This window comes from Bubalus bubalis, chromosome 2 (assembly GCF_019923935.1).
Source record: "Bubalus bubalis isolate 160015118507 breed Murrah chromosome 2, NDDB_SH_1, whole genome shotgun sequence".
Lineage (NCBI taxonomy): Eukaryota > Metazoa > Chordata > Mammalia > Artiodactyla > Bovidae > Bubalus > Bubalus bubalis.
In genome coordinates, this window is record NC_059158.1 from 70,517,523 (window position 1) to 70,544,825 (window position 27,303).

Genomic DNA, 27,303 nt, shown 5'->3' on the forward strand with positions numbered 1-27,303 from the left:
GATGCATGGCAGAAATCATAACAATATTATAAAGCAGTTATCCTCCAATTAAAAATAAAAATTTTAAAAAAGGACACCAGCATGTTGGATTAGCATGTGTGTGTTCATTCACTTCAGTTGTGTCCGACTCTTTGCAACCCCATGGACTGTAACCCACCAGGCTCCTCTGTCCATGGGATTCTCCAGGCAAGAATAACCGAGTGGGTTGTCATTCCCTCTGCCGGGGGATCTTACCAACCCAGGGATTGAACCTGTGTCTCCTACAACTCCTACATTGCAGATGGATTCTTTACCACTGAGCCACCATGGAAGCCCCATATTGAGTTAGGGTTACCCTAATTTTACCTTAGTTTATTATCTGTATAAAGACCATCTCCAAAGAAGGTCACATCCTGAGGTACTGGGATTTAGAACTTCCATATATCTGTGGGAAGGGGTACACAGTTCAACCCATAACATGACTGGCATGAGAGAACACATCTTTTTTTTAATTTTAATTGGAGGCTAATTACAATATTGTGGTGGTTTTTGCCACACATACATGAATCAGCCATGGGTGTACATGTGTTCCCCATCCTGACCCTCCCTCCCACCTCCCTCCCCATCCCATCCCTCAAGGACATCCCAGCACACCAGCCCTGAGCACCCTGGAGAGACCACATCTTTAAAAGTGTTTTGATGGAGTTTCTCAAAAGATGAATTTATTATATCTAACCCATAATAGCCAATTATATAGATGAATCATGTAAAGATAGTAAAAGTGAAAGTGTTAGTTGCTCAGTCATATCTGACTCTGCAACCTCATGGATTGTAGCCCACCAGGCTCCTCTGTCCATGGAATTCTCCAGGCAAGAATACTGGAGTGGGTAGCCATGCCCTTCTCCAGGGGATCTTCCTGACCCAGGAATTGAACATGGGTCTTCCACATTGCAGACATATTCTTTACCATCTGAGCCACCAGGGAAGCCTATGTAGAGGTAGTGAAGTGTTAGTCACTCAGTCGTATCCGACTCTTTGCAACCCCAAGGACTGTAGCCCACCAGGCTTCTTGCCATGGGATTCTCCGGGCAAGAATACTGGAGTGGGTTGCCAGGCTCTGCTCCAGGGCATCTTCCCGATCCAGGAATCGAACCCACACCTCTTTCAAAACATCTCCTGCATTGACAGGCGGGTTCTTTACCACCAGCACCATCTGGGAAGCGTCATGTAGAGGTAGAAAGGTAGGTTAATCAGAAACAGCCAGTGAAATAACAGGTTAAATTGACAGTCTCTGTGGTGAGACATTATTCTTGAAGAATAATGTTTTATGATTATGCTCCAGGAAGAGAAAGTAATTTGTATTTGTTTATTCTACTCCAAATGTTAATTTTGAAAAATTCAAGCACAGAAAATTCAGTTTCCTTGTAATAGGAGAAAACTGTCTACTAGGTATATATAAGGACTTTTGAAAATAGATTGTCCTGTCAATTTTTATTCTAAGATTATAAAAATAGTTTTATACCTTTTGGTATGTCTGGATCAGTATTTTCCAAACTCTTTCTCAAGATGCTGTTAGATATTATTGTAGATATTGTGGGGGAAATTGTCATCTCTAGATTACATGTAATGCCTAACACAATGTAAATGCTATGTAAATCATTGTAAATACAAAGTAGTTCTATGTAAATATTTGCCAATGAAGCAAACTCAAGTTTTGTTTTTGGAACTTTCTGGAATTTTTTTCAAATATTTTCTACCTATTTGTGGGTTTAAACTGAAACCAAGTATGGAAAATTCTGAAAGAGATGAGGTGGCCAAAGGTCAGGTGCCTCTTTCAGAGGCACCTGACCTGCCTCTTGAGAAACCTTTATGCAGGTCAGGAAGCAACAGTTAGAACTGGACATGGAACAACAGACTGGTTCCAAATAGGAAAAGGAGTACGTCAAGGCTGTATATTGTCACCCTGCTTATTTAACTTATATGCAGAGTACATCATGAGAAATGCTGGGCTGGAAGAAGCACAAGCTGGAATCAAGATTGCTGGGAGAAATGTCAATAACCTCAGATATGCAGATGACACCACCCCTATGGCAGAAAGTGAAGAGGAACTAAAAGCCTCTTGATGAAAGTGAAAGAGGAGAGTGGAAATAGTTGGCTTAAAGCTCAACAGTCAGAAAACTAAGATCATGGCATCTGGTCCCATCAAATAGATGGAGAAGCAGTGGAAACAGTGGCAGACTTTATTTTCCTGGGCTCCAAAATCACTGCAGATGGTGACTACAGCCATGAAATTAAAAGACGCTTACTCCTTGGAAGAAAAGTTATGACCAACCTAGATAGCATATTGAAAAGCAGAGACATTCCTTTGCCAGCACAGGTCCGTCTAGTCAAGGCTATTGTTTTTCCTGTGGTCATGTATGGATGTGAGAGTTGGACTGTGAAGAAAGCTGAGCGCTGAAGAATTGATGCTTTTGAACTATGGTGTTGGAGAAGACTCTTGAGAGTTCCTTGGACTGCAAGGAGATCCAACCAGTCCATTCTGAAGGAGATCAGCCCTGGGATTTCTTTGGAGGGAATGATGCTGAAGCTGAAACTCCAGTACTTTGGCCACTTCATGCGAAGAGTTGACTCATTGGAAAAGACTCTGATGCTGGGAGGGATTGGGGGCAGGAGGAGAAGGGGACGACAGAGGATGAGATGACTGGATGGCATCACTGACTCGATGGACGTGAGTCTCAGTGAACTCCGGGAGTTGGTGATGGACAGGGAGGCCTGGAGTGCTGCGGCTCATGGGGTCGCAAAGAGTTGGACACGACTGAGCGACTGAAATGAACTGAACTGAATGGAACCTGTGGATATAGAAGGCCAATCGCACTTACCTAAAAGCACTCCTGAGGCAGCAGAGATAAATGCTCCTTGCTAAGGAATAATCAGCACAAAAATTGCCTGAGTTTATAGGGGAAATCTCAGAGATGTTGAGGGAAGCTGGTCTGACACCAGCCCCAGCCTCAGCAAGAACATGGGGGCAGAATTCTTTGCTGCAATTGTAACACAAGAATGAAGTCAGCTTGTTGACAGCTGCCAGATCATCTGACATCACTGCAGCTGGTTTGGGGGATTTTTAGTCAAGACACCCGCCTCTTTGCTCCGCTACATGCTGAGAACCCTGGTCCACATCTATAAGGGAGGCTGGCTGCCCCCACTCTACTCCCACTTCCCTGCCTCAAACAACCCAAAGAAGTTGAAGCAAACCCTTCAGGCCAAGGCCAGGAGGGAGAGCGAGAAGCCCTGTCCTGATAAGTAGGAGGGCCACCACAAGGAAGAGAATGAGGCCTCCTGGAGAGATCCACCAGTAGGAAAGAAGAAAAGGAAGAAACCTGAGATCCAGGGGCTTTGAATAACACGCCCAAATTCACACAGCTAGTAGCAGACCTGGATTCAGGTCTCCACGTATCACTGTGGTCTTGCCACTGCTTCACAGCTTCAAAAATCAAAATTGCCGGAGGGTGAGACAGCAAGACAAAGTGTTTAAGAAGAGGGTTCTTCCAGGGCAGGGTAGACAACAAAATCCTTTCAGGTCACTCCCTATAAAAAGGCCCCACATAGTCCATTTCTAGTCTCAGAAAGCTAAAGCCGGAAACGCTTAACCTTTTATTGGCATTTGCAACATAGCTAGGAAATAGGGTGATTTTCTGACCCAGGATATCATGGCCTTCAGCCTGGTGACCATTTTTTTCGCTCCATTCTCTTTTCCCACAGTAAAGAGAGGAGAATTCGATGGTGATGGTGATAGTGATGGCTGTTTCCTTCACATGTGGTCTTGATCAGAAAGTCATCTCTACTTATCAACCTGCTGACATGAGCACACAGTACTAATTTCATTTTCCAATCCTGTGTGAAAATGTCTTGACTTAAGACAGAAAAACAGAGGTAGAAAAAAAGCGCAGGTATATCAAGATCAACCTTGCCATAAAGGCCACCTCCAACAGAGATTCTCAATCTCTGAAGTGCATGGGGATTACCTGCACTTGTTCAAACGCAGAATCTTCTTGGGCAGACCTGGGGTGGGGACCTAAGGGTCTGCATTTCTAACATGCTCCCAAGTGAAGACAATGCTGATGATCCTCAGACCATGCTAAGAATGATACAGAAAAATGTTTGGCCTTTCCGTCTGTTAGATGATGGCCCTAAACTTTAATGCTCCCTATACACCTCTTCTTGGGAGAAGGCAATAGCACCCCACTCCAGTGCTCTTGCCTGGAAAATCCCATAGACAGAGGAGCCTGGTAGGCTGCAGTCCATGGGGTCGCGAAGAGATGGACACGACTGAGCGACTTCACTTGCACTTTTCACTTTCACGCATTGGAGAAGGAAATGGCAACCCACTCCAGTGTTTTTGCCTGAAGAATCCCAGGGACATGGGAGCCTGGTGGGCTGCCGTCTATGGGGTCGCACAGAGTCGGACACGACTGAAGCGACTTAGCAGCATCAACAGCATACACCTCTTCTTAAACTCAAGTCACGTAGCTCAGTGGTCTTCAATCCTGGCTACCCACTGGAACTACTGAGGAACTTTAAAAATACTGACAATCTCCCAGAGATTTTGCTGTAATTATTCTTGGGCAACCTGGGCATCCAGAAGTTTAAATGCTCCTGGAGGTTTCTAATGTGCAGCCAAGGTGAGCAACCCCAGATCAAACACCGTTTTCACTTAAAGGTTAACTGTTATTCTCCTGACATCTTTCCTCATATCACAGCACTATTAGCCAATCAGATTTTACATCTAAGTGTGCAGCAAACCAGTTGTCTTTTTCTTAAAAAAAGCAAAGGTTACCCTTCCTTAATCTTTCAAAACTTTTCTTAGTGACATGGCAAATTTATTAAACATTTTCTCCCACACTGTTGACATAGCTCAGTTTTACTGATTCATAAAATTGCTACAATACTTTAAACAACCAGGATTTTCATTAAAAACATACAGAGTACACCTTTTGGCATTTGGAAGGAAAAAAGAATACTCACAAAATAATTATATATTTTTTAATGAAATTTATTTTTCCCCTGGGAATAAAAATCCTATTCTGAGAATGTTTCAAAATTAAAGTGCTTAGTTATATCAATCTAAAGCCAGTTTTGCTATTAGGTTACTAGGTTTATTTAGAGACTAGCTTTTCTATCAATTTTAATATTTCCATTTATTTAACTTCTAACTTTACAAACTATTCATTTAAATACCCATAAACTCTTGTTGTGGAGAAGGAAATGGCAACCCACTCCAGTGTTCTTGCCTGGAGAATCCCAGGGACAGCAGAGCCTGGTGGGCTGCCGTCTGTGGGGTCGCACGGAGTCGGACACGACTGAAGCGACTTAGCAGCAGCAGCAAACTCTTATTGAAAGAAGCATATGTATTAGTTAAAACTAACCAAAAATAAAGACATTTAAAAGGCAAAAAAAAAAAAAAAAAAAAGTGTATACACACAAAGAAAAAGCTATTTTAAAACAATCATATTTCCCAATGCTTGCTTATTTATGTTAGTGTGCAAATGTGAATAATTAATACCATTCAACTAGTTAACTAAAAAAGTGAAAATTTAAGGAAATCCAACTATAGTTAAGATAGTCAATTTATCTAAACGATTAAAAATAAAACAGTAAATTTTAAGTACACTGGATAATTAGAAAGCAAAAATTAATACTAGCAACATAGAACTCAGTAACTAGACAATACTGACTGAATAAAATTTTTTGAAGAGGTGAATAAATATATGACCTATCCTAAATGTACATGCCCACTATAATTTTCCACACTTTCAAAATGATTCATTTTCCAAAACAGTCCACCAAATATGGAGATACTGAGAAGACTATTTGGGAGAGAGGGGAGGGCGGCTCTGTTAGGTTGGTGCAAAAATAATTACAATTTTTGCATTGTTGACTTTTGCTGTTTGATATTGTAATGTAATATCTTAAATAAATGTGGTTATACATAATTTTAATTGTGTTTCTCACTCTATGTTTCTTTGTTAATGACTTATTACTTGCTGCTTATTTTATATTTATTTTAGACTAGGGAAGTGACATTAGAGCAAATCCAAAGAAACTGTCATTTTGAAGTGTCATCTTCTTAGTCTACAAAACAGCAATGAACCATTTCTCAATAGGATCGTGATGTGTGCCAAAAAGTGGACTGTATACAACAACCAGTGACGTCCAACTCAGTGCTTGGACCAAAAAGAAGCTGCAAAGCACTTCCCAAAGCCAAACTTACATAAGAATAAGGTCATGGTCACAGCCTGGTGATCTGGTGTTGGCCTGATCCACTACAGTTTTCTGAATCCCAGGGAAGCCGTTACATCTGAGAAAATATGCTCAGCAAATTAATAAGATGCACCAAAAACCGCAACACCTGTAGCCAGCACTGGTCAACAGAATGGGCTCAATTCTGCACGACAACGCCTGACTGCATTTTGCACAAAAAAAGGTTCAAAAGTTGAATGAATTGGGCTAGGAAGTTTTGTGTCATCTGCCATATTTACCTGACCTCTTGCCAACTGACTACCACTTCTTCAATTATCTCACCAACTTTTTGTGCGGAAAATCCTTCCACAACAGGCAGGATACAGAAAATGCTTTCCAAGAGTTCACTGAATCCTGAAGCACAGATTTTTACACTACAGGAATAAACAAACTTATTTCTCACTGGCAAAAATGTGTTGATTGTAATGGTTCCTATTTTGATTAATAAAGATGTGTTTGAGTCTAGTCATAATTATTTAAAATTCATGGTCTGAAACTGCAATTACTTTGCACCAACCTAATATAACATCAATCAAAAAATTACAAATATTGACTATTTTACACCTGCAACTAATTGATGCTATATACATCAATTATACCTAAAAAAAAAGTTTTCTGTTTTGTTTGAGCCGTTAAAAGAAGAGAGGAAAAAAGTAAATACAAAGGAAAAAAAAAGGAAAATTAGAATTGGAAAAGTTCACATGACTTTCTCTTTGGCTAATCATAGATAATACTGGAAAGTTCTTAGAAACTTACTTGTAACATTTAATCATAATTTTAATAACACTCAACCATGACTTTTCTAACATAGAGCCATGATTTCTTCAGAGCCAATTGAAAGGCTGAGGAAATATATAGAATTTTGACAGACGATAAAAAAAAAAACCCACATAGAGTCTTTTACTGTCTCTAGAGCAAGCTAGCAATGAACCTGAACTTAAAAATACCATCTAAAATATTATATCCATTCCCCTACTCTCCTTCTCCATTCTCCCCCTCCAAAAGAAAGAAAAACACCTGCAGGTGTCAATCTGAAAGTGGCAGGTGCAGACATTACAGCTGAGGAAGCCATGTGTCCCTCAGAGACTGTTACGAAGACAAAAAACAACAGGTCATTGGTCGGTACATTTTGCTAGGCCTCATGATTCATGCCAGTTAAGGACACTGTGTGGAAAACATAGCCTGATTTGCAAAAGCAAGAAAGAAAACTTACAACCTGTACATTTCCCCCTGAAAAGTCACAGCCTGCATTTTTAAAACACAGCAAAGAAAAAGGGCAATTTGTCGAAGGAGGTTTGTTACTTACTCAAAACCACAAATGAACTCAAACTCTTCTCTCAAGTGATGGCTAAGGGTGATTTAAACACATAAGGTGACATGTGAAAAAGCATGCTATAGAATTCCACTTCCTAAACTCATACTTTAAAAAAATTTTTTAAAGTATGAGTTTAGGAGGGATGGTATGAGGAGGGAGGAGGGAGGAGGGTTCAGGATGGGGAACACATATATACCTGTGGCGGATTCATTTTGATATTTGGCAAAACTAATACAATTATGTAAAGTTTAAAAATAAAATAAAATTTAAAAAAAAAATTTTTTTTTTAAAGTAGGGCACTGTTTTTTTTTAATTTTCCCCCAAGCACCATATCAAGGTTGCAAAGGTCTTCAAATTCACAAAGGCATGCTAGTAAGTTAATGGTGTGCATTGCTCATGCACACATAAACACATGGCCTGAAGAGGGAGATGACAGGTTATTTTTGTTTCCATTTAAAAATATATACATTTGATTAAATTCCCCCTGTGTGATAGTGGAACCTGAAAACAGGGAATCAATTATGAGTTGTTCAACTTTGTTTATTGTGAGTGATTAAAAAAGTAATCTAGCAAATTTCTGCAAAGTCAGACCATAATCATTGCCCTATATTCTGGACAACAGAATATCCTTGCTACCATTCCTGCACTTTCCCCACCAAGCCCACAGCAAGCAGGTCACTCTCTGCTGATCTTAGCCTCAAATTCAGAATCCCCAGAAGCCACAACTGACTGGAACAGAATTGGCACAGAAGGAAAAAAACAAAAAGACAGTATGCCAATGTCAGGTACATTAAATCACAGGTGTTTGCTGCCACTCACTTCCCTCTGATCAACAACCGCAAAACAAGAAAAACAAAATAATAAAGTCAAATTACACTTGTACATGTGACTTACATTCCAAGGCATCATCCAAAATGGGGTGTCCCAGCAAGGTGCTCTAAACGCTGGCTGGGCACGCCAGCTCTGTAGACATGCCGAAACACTTGTATAACCTAGTGTCCACAGACACCAAGGGAAAGGGCAAGCATGGAAATTTCCTATCTAATTCAAGTACGCGGTCTGATTCGCAGGTAAGACTTAAAACGTATCTGTTGTATGCTCATTTACCATATAAATTTGTCAAATGAAGATTTTAAATCACGTACACATTCCAAGACAGAAATCTGGATGTCTAACTCTTACCGTCTCTAGGTCACACTTTTGATTGCTGCCAAAGAACACAACTCTTTTTAGACTGAGTCATGGTAGCTTCTAGTGCAAACTTACTATATTCTTTGTAACTCAACTTATAAAATCAATTGTAAAACTAAACATAAATGACTAAATGTATCTCAAAACAAAATGGTTCCAAGTTGCACTGTCCACAAGCAAAAAACCATGCATACAGAACTGTATACACACACACACACACACACACACACACACACACAGGATTAAAGAAAAGCACTAGAAACCCCAGGATGGTCTTTCAAATGGAAATGGCCTCATTCTAGCTACACAGAAAAAGCAGTTCTTTGCATACAATGACTAAAAAGGAAATAAAGGAATTCGAATGTCAGGTCAAAAAGGGCAGAGGTCAGAATTATTCTGTCATACACAAGAAATACTTAACAAGATAAGTCGAGTCACCTCCTCCTCTATTGCCAGCTGTACCACACACATGTGCCACCATGTACTTAACCACTTTGCTTTCAATGAGCTGATCTGAATGACTGCCTAAAAGTCACTTACATTTACACAAAAGTCAGTGTACAGAGGAGAGGCCTGGGGGACACATGCCGGAAGAGTGGTTATCCCTGGGAGAGCAGGGGGTTTCAAGGCAAACCTTCACTTTATTCACACTGTCTAAATGATTACTTTATATACAGCCACAGTAACTGAACATATTTAAATAAAGTAAATATATTCAGGTACTACTTTAAAATGAATGAGACAAAGGGGGGAAACAACACAGCTCTCTGAGTCTGAAGCTCAGAGTGCTGGGAGAGAGAAATGATAGCCCTGAGGGACTGTTCTCCTAGAAGCCTTCCTTTTCATTACACGTAAGTATTCTTCATTATCTTCATTCCTAAACCGCTGCCTCTCATCCAAAATGACCACCTCTGCCTACCAATACCTATAATACCAAGAGGGTGGGAAAGAAAAGAGCGTGTGCGCACAGCTCCTGACAGCTACTGATCCTTTCACCACACTGCTCTCTCTCTTTTGTTCTTAACTGTCCCCAAATCTGGCGATACACTTTACACTGAGATTCAAGTGAGTGAAACCATTTTTGTGACAGCTTTCAAAACCACAGCTGTCAACAATGTCCTCCTCTCACTCTGGACACTAGCAAGGAAATTCATTACAGTCATACATTTTATTCTTCTTTGGTGTTCTGAATATAGTACCCCTTACTGATGTTGGCTCAGTGGTAAACAATCCTCCTGCCAAGCAGGAGATGGGGGTTTGATCCCTGGGTCAGGAAGATCACCTGGAAAAGGAAATGGCAACCACCCCAGTATTCTCGCCTAGGAAGTCCTATGGACAGAGGAGCCTGGTGGGCTATAGTCCACCGGGTTGCAAAAGACTCAAACATAACTTAAGGACTAAATAACAACTGATGTTAAAGGAATTGCTAAATTTGTTACTATTCCTGTGCATTAATTCATTTATCTATCAAAATTAATCAAAATGTAACCTTCCCTTCCATAAATTCTGGATTTCATGAATTCTGGATTAGTTATTTGTTCAGCAACTAACCTTAGTCCAGCAGCATATGAACTAAAATACTAAATGAAGAGGTAATTTAAACACTAGGGTGTTTCAGGATATAGAAACAAAGTCTTTATCATTCCAGTCAATCCCACGCCAGTTAATCTTGGTTCTGTTTCTCCTGGTTGCTCCTGTATCCTTGTTCTTTAACATCTTTGTTATGAAGTGAAAATGAGGTAAAGCTACTGGCCCAGGTTAAGTGTTTCATTCTCAAAGACATCAACAGCAGACTATCTGAGGGAAGGAGCACATTACAGGACACAAAGGGGAAATGCCATCCTGTGAAAACACACCAGAGTAGTTGAGGTATTTGGAAAAGAAGGAGCATAAGGGCTCTAAAGATGTAGACGTTCAAGTTCCAGAGATGAAATATCAAAGCAAATAATAAGGGGACACAATAAAGAAACGATATTCACACCTAGGGACGGGGAAATGCCAGCATCAAGCTGTAACAGCAGGCACTTCTTGACACTGGCCATGGCTACCCGTTTCATCTATCCTACCAAAGTCATCCTGGTAATGTATGTAAAGAGGTTTACTCACACTCAGCAACTGACCATTCTTTTTGTAGAAAAATTTCTAGCATCTCTAGTGGTATTGATAGTTACAGCCATTCGTCCCAACCATGAGACTCTACTTTAGTGAGAGAGAATGCAAACCTCCTTACAAAAAAAATTCCCTTCCCCAATATAGGCAACTCACTATCTGTAAGAGGAGCAACGTGAGCACCTACTCACATTTCACCTCTAAGAATCAGAATTCAGTTTTATCACATACACTCTTAATCCAGACACAAAGGCAATACTTAAAATAACTGAGTAAATGCAGATATTCTGCTTCATATAAGTTCACAATATTTTCTGAAAAGTATATAAACATTCACTAGGTCATAGGTGCAATGACTAGAGTCCACTGTTTATTTCTATATACATTCAAAGAGTATCTCATCTACCGGCCATAAAAACATCATCTCCATAATTTTGTTTTCTATACTTCATATTTAGATGACTAAAATAAAACACAATACAGGGATTTCCCTCACAGACCAGAGGTTAAGACTCCATGTTTCCAATGCAGGGGCTTTGGCTTTAATCCCTGGTCAGGGAACTAAGATTCCACATGCCGCACAGTGTAGCAAAAAAAACCCAAACACAACGCAATACCAATAAAGCTTAAAAAGCACATCAAAATTGGTATTATATGTTTTAAAAACAGTAACTATTACTGATTGAATTTTTAAGGCTTTAATGTGTCTTAGATGACATTTAATACTTGAACATTTCATATGAAGTCTAGTTAAATGTAGGGTAGTAGCAAACACTAGATATTCCCATATATCAATAATTTTTCCTTTGGTGAAAACATCTTTATTCAAGTCTAAATGGATTATTCAATTAAGAGTGACAGTAATAATGGTGACAATATTAATAGCTAATACTTATTAACATATACTATGTGTCAGACACTGTTCTAAGTACTTCATATGTATTGACTGTTCTAATCCTCATAACAACCCTATGAGGTAGGTCGTACAGTAAAACCATATTAACTGAAAACCATTAGAGTGTGGAAAGAAGAATTATAGAATAATACTAAAGAAATTTTACTTTCTACACATTACTATGATTTCAGCCGAGACTTCCAGTTAAATATGGTAGACTGATCAACTTGTCAGAACAGACTACATAGGTATGAGATTTCCACAAAGTTTAATAAAAATAAAAATCAGGAAGGGGTGTGATAACTAACCAAGCAGAGTAAAGGAGGTTAAAACCTTATGTACCCAGAAGGAAGGAGCCAACAAATATACTCAACCAAACACCTAACAAGATCAGGACTTGGAAGTAACAGCTACTGCAGAAAAAGGGCATTAGGTTTAGGGCTGAAATCAGGACTAGACATCTGTTAAAAAGAGCAACTGGACCCTAAGTCCTCTCCCCACTCTCCACAGCCAGACAACCCACTCACCCCAAACTCTATCCATGGAAGAAACTGAACCTGAGGGTTGCAAAACACAGAAGATGACTGAAGTGGGGTAGGGCAGGGCATGGAAAGGCCAAAAATAGAAAGATTTTAAAGTAAATACTACCATACAAACTATAAGGTCCTCAGCCTTTTCTTCATATCCTGCTGCTAGAAATCAGGAATCTTTTCTAGAGAAAATGAACAGCTCCAAAGAAAAGACCTACTCTGAAATTTAGGGAACTCCAAGAAAAAAGGCCAGCTCACTCCTAAAAGCAGACAACTGATAAACCCAGCCCACACATAAAAAAACATGAAGTTAGCTTTTTAGTACCTTAGTAAGAATTCTTAATAAGAATGGATGACTCTTCCAACTTTCTGAGAGCCTTTAGAATGGAAGACACAATCCAAAACAAATGAATACAACAGGAAATGATGCAGGAAATAAGACATGGGGGAAAAATCATAATCATCCTCATGAAAACGGAACAGACAAAAAAGATGCCTTAGAAATTAAAAGATACAGCTAGATGAATAGAAAAAGGACAATTACAATACAACTTAGGAAAGATTTTTAAAATTAAAGGATCAATCTGGGAGGTTCAACATTCAAACAACAGGAATTCTACTAAAAGATTATTAAAATTATCAAAAAGATAACAGAAAAAACTTCCCTCCAGAAATGAAGTTGACAAGTCTACAAATTTAAAGTTATGTACTATAAAGTTAAGTACCCGTCAACAAGAATGAATAAAGATCCGTGCATCCTCATGAAATGTGGGAGGCAAAGAGACGTTCTTAAAAGCTTCCACAGTGTAAAAACAGGTCCTGAATAAGAGAATGGTACCAGCATTTTCACAGGCATCATGAAGGCTTTAAGACAATGGAGCACTGCCTTCAACACTCTAAGAGAAAATTTATTTTCAACAGAGACGCCAAACTGCCAAACAATCGAGACAAGAGACATATTCAGACCTGTAAAGCCTCAAAAATTTTTGCCTCTCATCCACCTTTCCCCAGGAAGCTTTTTGTAGTGGATATGCTTTGGCAAAAAAAAGTAAAGCAAATCTCAATAAAGATCCAATAAACAAGAGATCCAACGTAAGACTGAAAAACAAAATGACCCCAGAATGACCACCAAATCATGCACGGGTCTGGAGGGCAATTGTCCAGATGGTAGAAGATGAAGGACTATGGAAAAAATGTCCCCACAGGGAAAAGAAAAAAAGAAATTGACAGATCATCTGATTTTTTTTTTTTAGCATTTAAGCCTTTGGATAATCATTGTAACAGATACATAAAAAAACTAAGCAAATTTTAAAAGCAGGCAATTATCAATTAAAGGAAAAATAAGATTCTAGTAGAAAGGAACCAGAGATCAAATTGCCAACATCCTCTGGATCATCGAAAAAGCAAGAGTTCCAGAAAAATACCTACTTCTGCTTTATTGACTATGCCAAAGCCTTTGGCTGTGTGGATCACAACAAACTGTGGAAAATTCTGAAAGAGATGGGAATACCAGACCACCTGACCTACCTCCTGAGAAATCTGTATCCAGGTCAAGAAGCAACAGTTAGAACTGGACATGGAACTACAGACTGCTTCCAAATCGAGAAAGGAGTACATCAAGGCTGTATATTATCACCCTGCTTATTTAACTTATATGCAGAGTACATAATGTGAAATGCCACGCTGGATGAAGCACAAGCTGGAATCAAGATTGCCAGGAGAAATATCAATAACTTCAGATACGCCGATGACACCACCCTTACAGCAGACAGCAAAGAACTTAAGAGCCTCTTGTTGAAAGTGAAAGAGGAGTGTGAAAAAGTTGGCTTAAAGCTCAACATTCAGAAAACTAAGATCATGGCATCTGGTCCCATCACTTCATGGCAAATAGATGGGGAAACAGTGGAAACAGTGACAGACTTTATTTTGGGGGACTCCAAAATCACTGCAGATGGTGACTGCAGCCAGGAAATTAAAAGACGCTTGCTCCTTAGAAGAAAAGTTATGATCAACCTAGATGGCATATTAAAGAGCAGAGATATTACTTTGTCAACAAAGGTTGGTCTACTCAAAGCTTTGGTTTTTCCAGTAGTCATGTGTGGGTGTGAGAGTTGAACTATAAAGAAAGCTGAGAGCCGAAGAATTGATGCTTCTGAACTGTGGTGTTGGAGAAGACCCTTGAGAGTCCCTTGGACAGCAAGAAGATTCAACCAGTCCATCCTAAAGGAGATCAGTCCTGAATATTCATCAGAAGGACTGATGCTAAAGCTGAAACTCCAATACTTTGGCCACCTGATGCGAAGAACTGACTCATTTAAAAAGACCCTGATGCTGGGAAAGATTGAAGGCGGGAGAAGAAGGGGACAACAAAAGATGAGATGATTGGATGGTATCACCGACTTAATGGACATGAGTTTGAGTAAACTCTGGGAGTTGGTGATGGACAGGGAGGCCTGGGTGCTGCAGTCCATGGGATCGCAAAGAGTCGGACACGACTGAGAGACTGAACTGAACTGAGTAGAAAGTAAATAATGATAGGAAAAACTGATAATGATCAATAAACAATATTTATATCCATAAATTTAACAAATAGTTGAGATTAATCTACACTGGGGGTATAGGGGAGGTGAGGATATAAGCAAAGTAATCCTGCCTGCCTGCCATAAAAGGAATTTAAAAAACATTTCAAAAATCGACAAATCAAAAAGAGTAATAAAACGTATTTTGAAATAGGAAGGTAAATACTAGAACCAAACACTGAGAGCTAGAAGTACTTGCCTCTAGGGCACTAAGAGGAGGAATTACTTCTTTTCACTACAAGCCTTCTAGCTTCTATTTGATTTTTTTAACTATGTGCATGAATTACTTAAAAAACAAAAAAGCTAATTTAAAAAAATAATTCAAATTTACAAACTCAGTATGAATTCAAAGAAAGGAGGATTGTGGAAGTGGAAGGCATGAGAAGGAAGCCCCATCTACCAGCTCCAATTACTTACCTGATCAGGGCTATTCAGAGAGACCTCCTCCAAGGAGTTCCTGCAGCCTAACCAGGCTTTTTTACAGGCCAGCATATACCCTCTGCACCAAGAGGCAGGAGCAAGGTTCAAAGGACAGACCCAGAGGCACTTCATGTAGTAAGTCAAGAATTGGTGGAGTCCAAATTAATAACATGCATGGAGTCACACATATTACAAGACTGTATTTCCTGAGATCTTATAACTTCTAAACACTAATTATAATAACATACAGAGAAAACCTACAATTCAAGGTGAAAGGTTCCATGGAGATTGTCAAAATGAAGATACTTTATCTCTTGCCTTGGAATTTAAGTTTAAATAGCATCCATTTCTGGACTTGTCCTGACTGAAGATAACACAATAATTCAGTGTAATATAACAAAGTTCAAATTTGGTCCACTTACAAAAGAACTCTCATCAGAGTTGTTTTAAGCATAGAAGCCTTGGATTCCCACACAACAGAAAGCAAGCACTGGTTCTGCTTAGATCATTGATATACCAAGAGTCTCCAAATTTCTCAACCCCAAGGCCTAGATAAAGTAAAACAAGAACAACCAATAATTAGACACTACAAAAATCGTAACAAACCAAAATTCTTATGAAATTTTTCTTATGTGGTTCATCTTTTTCTTAAGATTCAGAAAAGTCAGGCACCCTTGAAAATACACTGGGCTCCTCAAAATGCAATGTTCCCTGAAGCTTTGCTTCATGATACCAACTCACTGGTCAAAACCCAGGTGTAATTCCAGATACACTGATATTCCCTAAAAAAAAAAAGATTTCACAAATGAGTTGATTCCTAAGGGAAAAAAGGTGATTCCAGTCACAATAAAATCCATATTTAGGAATATAGCAAACTTGTTCAAAGCACCTACTTCAAGGAGAAAACAATGATATGAGCCAGAAATAACTGTATTTTATTTTTAAAAATATTTACAGAAAACTGTTCAGGAACTCATATTTTTGGATAAAGCAATATAAAATGGATTTATTTTCCATGAGTTCAAAAGCTTTGTTATAGTGTTTCCATTATAAACCTATTGATTAAAAAAAAAAAACAAAAACTACTAGAAAAACTCCCACAGTCAGTAGTAGCACCTTGATCTCCATGGTCTTATCACTACTCATTCCTATTACAAAAAATAAAAAAAGAAACCAAAAACCTGATAACTCACTCAACATGAAAGCTTACTATATCATCAAACTTCTTTTTTCTCAAACTAGACATATGAAGTACATGAGCAGAAAAGGATTCCTCCTAATATAGTCTAATGACCTGTGTGCTATTTAAAATTTCAAATACTTTTAAGTAGCATACAGTTTATCTAAATGTATATTAATGGATATAGATTGTTTATATCCATTTTAAACTTAAGAAAGCCTATAACTACAGACTTATTTTAATAGGGAAATAACAAATTTTTTTAATTTGTTTAAAACAAATCTTTTAAAACAATTCCCACATAAACTTACAAGAGAAATTTAAAATGAAATAGGACATAACATTCTAAGCTCACAGGCAGAAAAGCTAAAAATATGCCTTACTTGTGTATTTACTATGAGATCTAAATATACAAACAAAATCAAAGGAATAAAGAATATTATTACCATTTGATAAAGATTAGACAAACTATCAATAAATGTAAAAAATACAATGTATTATATGATGAGTTTGAATGCAAAAACCACATATTTATTAAACATATGATTAACTTAAAAACACCAAACCAGTTTGTTTTAAAGTGCTCCTCATCTAAAACCTTGGACAAAACCGTCACTCTAAAGTGAATTGAAAAAACAGTTTACAAGGCAAACACTGACGGCATGGTCAGGCACTACCAGAAAATGCTATTTGTTCTTTAAATAATGCCATTCTCAAGTTACGTAGGGCAGTCGCCTTGAGAGATTCCTCTTTTTATAAATATTCATAAATAAAAAAAGTCTAGATGTTCTAAAGAGCTGCAAATATCAATACCTTACAACAGTAGCTTAATAACGTCTATTCTGGGAAAAAAGCACTAAAATCCTCTTCCATTGCAAGTCGTTTATTTCTCTGATGAAGTGAGCAAGGTCACTACGACATTAACTTCTTTCTAGAACAATGTAAATAACAATGCACACACATCTTAAATTTGGTAGGTCATAAAAGTTAGGATGCAATCTTTTTTTTTTTTTGATGCAACAGAAAAATAAATAAGTAAAAATTAAATACTTTAACACAACATTTGGTATTGATAAGTCAGTAGTGTCAACTTCATATACGAAGGACAGCACAGTCTGGTTTTTTAAAAATCCTCAATGTCATAGTATTTGGGGTAAAAATATCTCGAATATTAAATGTTTCCTTTTTGCTTAAAGGAATATAATACAAACACCATCAAGCTGCAACCTTAACTCATTTCAGCTGGGGTAAAGTGACCATTTGGTCCATGGCACAAGTTATATATATATCACACTTCTGTCAAACTGAAACCTTAGGTTTATAAGATTTCATGTTTATAAGCTACAATACACACTGACTAAGCTGTCAGTCCCTCACAGTTTTTTAGAAAAATATCTACATTTGCCCTTATGGATGTCAAAATGTTACACCATCTTTTATTTAAAAAAAAAAAAAAAGGATGCACATTCATACTGTGAAGTTATTAGGAAAATACTCTTGCAAATAAACTATATAAAGATAAAATACACTTCAAAGGTATGTGGGTTGTTTTTTTGTTTGTTTTACAATATTCTATAAAGTGCAGAGAAATCCTAAGGGAAAAACTACTCCCTATAACATAGTTTAATTACAGCAGCTTTTGCATAGCAATACTTAGCGGAAGTTGGACACTTCCATTTCCTCAGGAAGAGAAGGATAAAAGAGGATCTTCTGATTCAGATTTCTTTTTGGCCATAAATCTGCTTTCTTCAGGAATGGTTGCTGATGCCAAATCTCCATTAAGTGTATTTCTTGAACAGTGAACAGGTCCTATTAAGAAATTGATTAAAAAGGTAAACATCCTACCAGTATAACTCCAGTCCTCTGTAAAAGAACATTTTCTATTCAGGGACATGAAATCACTGTAGCTTCCTGCCAAGCTTTTGATGGTTTGCTTAAAAGAGTAAAAATCTAACTTTTATAATACTGGCAGTTGTAAGGAGAAACCGAAAAATTCATGAGAAGTTATGAAACCATCTGAAGTAGTAGAGATACTTGTTTTGTTCATTGCTAGAACCAAGGTTCGCACATAATGGAGTAATGAATAAGGATTTGCTGAATTTGAATTTAGTCTTCATTAACTATTGCTTTTTCAGCCTTATCGTTTTAATGCTGCTGGCATCCTCCTGATTTTCTAGGCAAAGAAACCAAGTTCTGAAAAGATCACAGGCCTAACCCAAGATCACACAATTGGTAACAACAGAACCTGGACTAACTCAGGTCTTGATCTTTTCATCACAAGACTTTGTTTTCCTTAATATTTTGATTTTATTGGCATATAGTTGATGTATTATGTTTTGTTAGTTTCAGGTATACAGCAAAGCATCACAAGACTTTCTGAGCAAAGCTGACTAGGTACCTCACACTGCAAGTTCTCACATCTCCATTTGGGATGCAGCTCACAAAACTAGAACTCCAGCTCCAAGCGAGCACATGAAACACACTGGCATGGTCCTGTTCATTTTCACATGAACATATTTTTAATTTAATATAAAATTTATAAATTTTTCAGAGAAGGCAATGACATACCACTCCAGTACTCTTGCCTGGAAAATCCCATGGATGGAGGAGCCTGGTAGGCTGCAGACCATGGGGTCGCTAAGAGTCGGACACAACTGAGCAACTTCACTTTCACTTTTCACTTTCACTCATTGGAGAAAGGAATGGCAACCCACTCCAGTGTTCTTGCCTAGAGAATCCCAGGGACGGGGAAGCCTGGTGGGCTGCCGTCTATGGGGTCACACAGAGTTGGACACAACTGAAGCGACTTAGCAGCAGCAGCAGCAGCTACATCTCTCAAAGGAAAGTATGTGCTGACATAAAGACTTTCAACTAAGACTTGTCAATTTGCCCAGTACACTTTCTAAAAAGTGAAAGTCGCTCAGTCATGTCCAGCTCTTTGCAACCCCACAGACTATGCAGTCCATGGAATTCTCCAGGTCAGGGTACTGGAGTGGGTAGCCGTTCCCTTCTCTAGGGGATCTTCCCAACCCAGGGATTGAACCCAGAGTTTCCCACATTACAGGCGGATTCTTTACAGCTGAGCCACAAGGGAAGCCCAAGATTACTGGAGTGGGTAGCCTATCCCTTCTCCAGGGGATCTTCTGGACCCAGGAATCGAATCTGGGTCTCCTGCATTGCAGGCAGATTCTCTACCCACCGAGTATCAGGGAAGCCCACACTTTCTAAGAAACAGAACTAATACAGTCTCTGCTTTGTCAGCTAACTGGGACACTAAATTTTAGGGTAAAAAGAAGGAAATCTAAGGCTAAAATTGACCTATCCTATACTTGCCAACTTTAAAAAGTTTTAAAGAGTTGAGATATGTGTATGGATATAAAGATTAATGCATGTGCATATATTAATGCAGGTATGTGTGTGGGTGTGCATACAAGGGTGTATAACTAATTATGTTACACTCCTTAAAGCTAAATTGTTAAATGGAATAGGCCATTACACTTAGATCTTATGAAAACAGTTTTCAACAATTCAGAACCAGAGGCTCTAAAAGAAAAGACAGCTAAGGAAAATGGCTGGCTTAAAAAATGAATTTAGCTATCACAAATGAAATTGACACCCTTAAAAAAGAGAAATGGCATTTTAAAAAAAAAAGTACAAGGCAGTACGAAACTGCTTCATAAGCTCTAGATGAAAAGGGTCATGTATTTTCAAAGGCAGAAAGAGGAAGGTAAATTGCAATGTACAGAATCTGCCTCAGGTGACATTTTCCCCATACTTAACCTCTTTAACCATCTCTCTCTTGTTCTTATCACTTCGAAGATGTACTAAATTGGCCTAGGAAAGTTTCTTTCTCCCATACCCTTCCCCTACTCAATCCGTTTCCTTCTTTTGTTTATTCACTTGTTGCCCCAACATAAATTCAAAATGATAATGAGTAAAACAGTAGTGTTCTACATCAATAAATAGATTAGTTCTGTAAGAAAAATGGGCATTAAGAAAAAAAGATGCCAACAACTTCTTGAGATCTGAAAGTGAGCAGCAGTTCCTTCTAGAATCTCAACCATCTTCATGAACTTCACAGTCCACTCTACTTAAACCTGTTTAATGTTCTGATTAAGTCAAACAACTCTTTATTAATGAATGTTTTCAATATAATCAAATACTAGAAATCCAACACTATTGTTTCATCTCATTTCAGCCACACTACAAATTAGCTGGGCTCCTATATGCAGTCTAAAGAATCGAACTACCATTCACCATTTCATTTCCATAAGGGAAATAAAATTTTGTTCCAAGCAGCTGACTTACAAATAAACCCTTGGAACACAACCTGTTCCTTAACTGAGAATAATATGTAATTTCTACCCCACATGTTTCATGGAAAAATAGTAAAGACTTTGGAAAGCAAAAGTCTATTAATGGAGTTGTAATAATAATACCATATTTGCATTCACTGGAAATCATGGTCACTACTGTCTATGTTCTGACAGACTTTCAAAGCTTCTCCTCTGAAGAAAAAAATAACTAACAGAAATCACAAAATCTTTCCTATTCATAGTATGCTGTCTCTTTAATAATAAGGAAGAAAAAGGCACAGGAATAAATGTTAGTATAATTCACCATCACCACCAGAAAAAAATTATTTACCTTGGCCATTTCAAATTATTTAAGTAACAATGCTGATTTATTTGAAGAAGGCAATGGCACCCCACTCCAGTACTCTTGCCTGGAAAATTCCACGGACGGAGGAGCCCGGTAGGCTGCAGTCCATGGGGTCTCTAAGAGTCGGACACGACTGAGCGACTTCACTTTCACTTTTCATTTTCATGCATTGGAGAAGGAAATGGCAACCCACTCCAGAGTCCTTGCCTGGGGAATCCCAGGGACGGGGGAGCCTGGTGGGCTGCCATCTCTGGGGTCGCACAGAGTCGGACATGGCTGAAGTGACTTAGCAGCAGTAGCAGCTGATTTATTTTCCTCTGAACTTAGAACTTGCCTTTATCTTTCCCTAGAATCCAACTCACAATTTATGCTTCCTTCTAAAATGTTTTTTAAATGCAAATATAGTGGGAATATAAGATTACTAAGAAATTACTAAAATGCAATGGGAGTAAAAATGTTGATATTACATATGTAAATCTAAGATACGGTATTTACAAAGAGATATTTAGTACTTCTTAGTACTGACCCTTGGAGAAGGAAATGGCACACCACTCCAGTACTATTGCCTGGAAAATCCCATGGATGGAAGAGCCTGGTGGGCTGCAGTCCATGGGGTTGCTAGGAGTCGGACACGACTGAGTGACTTCACTTTCACTTTTCACTTTCATGCACTGGAGAAGGAAATGGCAACCCACTCCAGTGTTCTTGCCTGGATAATCCCAGGGACGGGGGAGCCTGTGGGGCTGCTGTCCATGGGGTCGCACAGAGTTGGACATGACTGAAGCAACTTCACAGCAACAGCAGAAGTACTGACCCTATTCACTGCCAGTATTCTTCATTTCAACAATTACAGAGCCCCATACCTATTTTGGTGAACAGGCCAAAGGGAGAGTCATACCCCTTCTAACTTACTATCTGGGCCTTCAAGAGGAACATCATTACAAGAGTCTGTATCTGAGTAGGTTCTTCGGCGTCGCTGGGAGAGTCGGTGAAGTGTAGACACTGGTTCTTTTATAGAGTGGCTACTCCTGTAAATAAATTAAAAGCATTAAGGACTTCCAACAAATGAAAACACCCTCAACTTAACTGCAGTTTTCAATGACTTCTCTTTAAATGAAAGAGGAACTGGTTTTATACTTAAAGTTCTATTTCAGCAACATTCTACTCCTTCAGAGGTCAGACCATAAACAAGTCAAAGCACTTAGAACCCAGCTGGTAAGCTGGGGAATACAGCCTCTGAGCCAAACTGAAAGGAAAAGAGGTACAATGAAGTGACTACTTTTACAGAGGAAGGTCCAGCTAGAGAGTAACATGTCTTATGGTTAACAAGTATTTGAAATCTACAAGTTACGGGCTTCACAAGTGTATGTATCTGGTGTCACCCATACCCAATCTGAAACAGCAGAGCAAAGGGGACGGGCCAGCAGTGTGGGGGTGTGCTGGAGCCAACTCGCTGACAGCAGCAAGTGAAGGCCGGAAAAACTAGGTTCACAAATCAATCTGGGAAACCAGAGAACTAGAAAATCAAACTAAAAAATTCAACACAGAAGCAAATCACCACCCCTCAACAGCATTATGACTAGATGACAGCCCAACATTACTATTCTTAATGACAAACTTGATTCACCAAGAAAAAGTAAAGTTTAAAGACTCATATTGTAGCTTATTTAATAAGGCAAAATGGATAAAACACAGGTCAAAAAATTCGATCATAAAGATAAAAATTTGAAAAAATTAAAACTTTGTTAAAGGAACCAAGCTTTTATTTTTCTGGAAAATTCAGTTGGTGAAATATTTCATTTCCTGATAGATACAATACTGGACTCCTATGAGCACATAATAGTTCAATCAATAACATAATCATGAGAGGGTAAAAAATCATGACAAAATAATAAGGGGTCTCAGCATTTATTCTTTTTTTTTGGTAGTCAATAGACATTTACTGAAAGAAAGATTCATTAAATTCTATAATACTTTACAAATTTCTAAAGTTTCACATACATGATTTCATATAATCCTATAATAAGCATTTTTTGCCTCTACCCCATATTAATGTAGAGACATAAATGCTAATGTCACTATAATTTCATCACTTTCCAAAGAACCAATAAGACAACCAAAGCAACTCAAAAGAATATTACCTGCTAAGATAAATAGCATGGGATATCCTGGCAAGATCAAAAAGGTAAATTTTTTACATGTGCTGATATGAATATATACTTTAAAATATCAATTGCTTTTTCTCTCTTTTCAGTAACAGCCTTAGCTCCAAATAAAACAGCTCAGAATAAATATATGATTCTATAATAAACTATAGTAAAATAAGCCTAAGTTTGAAGCCTTAATACATTGAAAATGGATTTCTATTAACCGTCACTTGTTATAATTTACAGCTTAAAAAAAAGTATGATAGCTGGCAAGTTGCTTACCTTACTGGCAATTTTATTCATTCATTATTGTTCTTTACTGACTATCTAGTGGGGCCAGGCTCTATACTAAGCAGTAAGAGAAACAGTGATGAGCAAATCAGAACAAGACTCTGCCCATACAGAGTTTACATTCTATTTTATGAAAGACAAAAAAAATTTCCCTAAGTAGGTAGGATTTTGAGAGAATTTGGTCAAAAGAAAAGGTTATTTTACCTCTCTGTACTGCAAGAACCAGGATGGCTGACAGAACGCTTCATCTAGAAATTTTAAAAGAAAATAAGCTTAATCACAGGTCAAGTAGAACAAGACAGCTCTAATATATTATTATGGTGATGATAATTAACATAAATTTACTCAAAGAAAAGACAGCTGGCCAAAAAATTTGTTTTTTACAGACTCAAGTAACATTAGCACAAGACAAAGCTTTCTCCCTAGTAACTAATAACTGAAATCTTTCTCAAAGCATACAAAAACATGCTGGATTATTTTCTCAATATTAAAAACCAAATTTTATTTTATATATGTATCTAGGTGGCATCAGTGGTAAAGAACCCGCCTGCCAATGCAGCAGACATAATAGACACGGGTTCAACCCCAGGATCAGGAAGATTCCCTAGAGGAGGGTACGGCAACCCACTCCAGTATTCTTGCCTGGAGAATCCCATGGACAGAGGAGCCTGGCTGGCTACGGCCCATAGGGTTGCAAAGAGTCGGACACGACTGAAGCGACTTAGCATGCATGCACACGCGCGCGCGCGCACACACACGTGTATACATATAAATATATATAAAACAGTATACCTAACTAGACCCCTCAAAGAAAATCACACTATTTGTGATGAAAAGAAGTATTTAGAAAGTCAGAAAAGAAAACAGTCTAATAAATGTCTGTCTCTTTTTTAAAAGGCAGAGCTTCTCCTTGCCATTCATTATTCACATAGCTATTACACAGATGTTCCAAAGTGTGGGTGGTTTTCATGGAAAACAGCATTAATAATTCAAGCCTTTAAAGAAATCAGAAGAGAAACCCTAAGCCTTGACTAGGTTTCTAAAATCATATACTTAAAATATAAATAAATAAAATCTGATTCATCAGAAAGTTATTATGAAAAATACAAAACACAATTTAACCTACTCCCCCCAGAAGACAGAAGCAGCTAAGTAGATTATTTCAATGCTTGGCGAGTTATCAAAAAAGCAAACTTTTTACTAAAACTAAGGATGCTTCCTTTAAATACAGGAGCTCAAAAGTCTTAGAAGTAAGTTCAAGTCTAACAGTTGTGTTACATAAAGCCCTTCTACAGTTGCTCTGAGAAATCCCTGTTGAAATGAGAATTAAGACCCATCCAACTTGTAGTCCAGGGATACTTAATATGATTAAAATAAAGATGCAACTGGACATTAACAGCTGCTTTAAGAGAAATCACTTCCTTTAGGATTACTCACCCAGCAACACTCCCACTACAATTATCACTCAATTTATGGATCAAAAATGACAAGTGTTTAAACTTCCATGATGATTTGAGATATAACTGAATGCAAGCTAATTTAAAGAGAGACATGAGATTAACTATGCTAAGCAGTTACAAAGATCAAGTTAATTTTGGAATTCTCAGATCTTTCAGCTTTTTCATTTACTCATGTCATTAAAAAAAAAAGAAAAATTCCCCTTGAAGACTATCTGACCTTACATTCTATGCTATGTGTCTCCAGAACTATTTACCATAAGCCACAATTTTTGCTTTAAGAATAAAGTAAAATGGCACAGTGAGCAAAAATAAGTAACCTCTAACCAACACTTTCTGGATTACTTATTGGATTTTTTGTAATGTTTCCACTGATAAAAGACTTTAGTTTAAAAGAGACAGTTATGGTTTACATAAAATACACATATGACTTCTCTGGACTATAGAATATTTCTAACAGAAAGCATTTTCCTCAGAAGTTTGATGCAGAAATCAGGTAGGTCTGAGGTGTTTTCATTATATTTGACTCTATAAAACAAAATATCTTATACAAAAATAATTGACACCTTAAAAAAAGTACCGTGTACCCCTTGTATATCAAGCTCAGGAACACACTACATCCATCCCAAAAGATTAGGGTTTTCTGTTCAATTATAATGTTATTTAGCAGTTCACAGTATACCTAAAATTGCTCTAAAAAGCAACACTGTCAAACTGCATTCTATCAAACGCTACAATCCTGTGAGTTGTTATTTAAAAATATACAGAAGGGTTCAACCATCAAATAAATTTCAGAAACACACCACCTCTCCTCAGAGAGTCACATGCACTTGAGCATAAAAGAGGTTCTAGAGTTCCAAAGAATAGCAAGGAGAGGTAAGAAAGCCTTCCTCAGCGATCAGTGCAAAGAAATAGAGGAAAACAACAGAATGGGAAAGACTAGAGATCTCTTCAAGAAAATGAGAGATACCAAGGGAACATTTCATGCAAAGATGGGCTCAATAAAGGACAGAAATGGTACGGACCTAACAGAAGCAGAAGATATTAAGAAGAGGGGGCAAGAATACACAAAAGAACTGTACCAAAAAGATCTTCACGACCCAGATAATCACAATGGTGTGATCACTCACCTAGAGCCAGACATCCTGGAATGTGAAGTCAAGTGGGCCTTAGAAAGCATCACTATGAACAAAGCTAGTGGAGGTGATGGAATTCCAGTTGAGCTATTCCAAATCATGAAAGATGATGCTGTGAAAGTGCTGCACTCAATATGCCAGCACATTTGGAAAACTCAGCAGTGGCCACAGGACTGGAAAAGGTCAGTTTTCATTCCAATCCCAAAGAAAGGCAATGCCAAAGGATGCTCAAACTACCACACAATTGCACTCATCTCACATGCTAGTAAAGTAATGTTCAAAATTCTCCAAGCCAGGCTTCAGCAATATGTGAACCGTGAACTTCCAGATGTTCAAGCTGGTTTTAGAAAAGGCAGAGGAACCAGAGATCAAATTGCCAACATCTGCTGGACCATTGAAAAAGCACGAGTTCCATAAAAACATCTATTTCTGCTGTATTGACTATGCCAAAGCCTTTGACTGTGTGGATCACAATAAACTGTGGAAAATTCTGAAAGAGATGGGAATACTAGACCACCTGACCTGCCTCTTGAGAAATCTATATGCAGGTCAGGAAGCAACAGTTACAACTAGACATGGAACAACAGACTGGTTCCAAATAGGAAAAGGAGTACGTCAAGGCTGTAATATTGTCACCCTGCTTACTTAACTTATATGCAGAGTACATCATGAGAAATGCTGGGCTGGAAGAAGCACAAGCTGGAATCAAGATTGCCGGGAAAGATATCAGTAACCTCAGATATGCAGATGATACCACCCTTATGGTAGAAAGTGAAGAGGAACTAAAAAGCCTCTTGAAAGTGAAAGAGGAGAGTGAAAAAGTTGGCTTAGAGCTCAACATTCAGAAAACTAAGATCATGGCATCCAGTCCCATCACTTCATGGCAAATAGATGGGGAAACAGTGGAAACAGTGTCAGACTTTATTTTTCGGGGCTCCAAAATCACTGCAGATGGTGAGTGCAGCCATGAAATTAAAAGACGCTTACTTCTTGGAAGGAAAGCTATGACCAACCTAGATAGCATATTCAAAAGCAGAGACATTACTTTGCCAACAAAGGTCCGTCTAGTCAAGGCTATGGTTTTTCCAGTGGTCATGTACGGATGTGAGAGTTGG

The 27,303-nt window shown here is 38.1% G+C and overlaps 1 protein-coding gene across 2 annotated transcripts in view; it reads right to left on the reverse strand.

The window, feature by feature from the left end:
* Positions 1-16,229: 16,229 nt before the first annotated feature.
* The window catches only part of PLEKHA3 (pleckstrin homology domain containing A3), a 28,670-nt gene continuing 17,596 nt past the window's right edge, over positions 16,230-27,303 (reverse strand). For both annotated transcript variants that reach the window (XM_006059585.4, XM_025274135.3), the window contains exons 6-8: positions 23,800-23,843; positions 22,070-22,185; positions 16,230-18,304 (exon numbers count right to left, since the gene is read on the reverse strand). In XM_006059585.4, the coding sequence (XP_006059647.1) occupies positions 18,177-18,304; positions 22,070-22,185; positions 23,800-23,843 (288 nt within the window). In that variant the 3' untranslated portion in view covers positions 16,230-18,176. The remainder of the gene's footprint in view (positions 18,305-22,069; positions 22,186-23,799; positions 23,844-27,303) is intronic.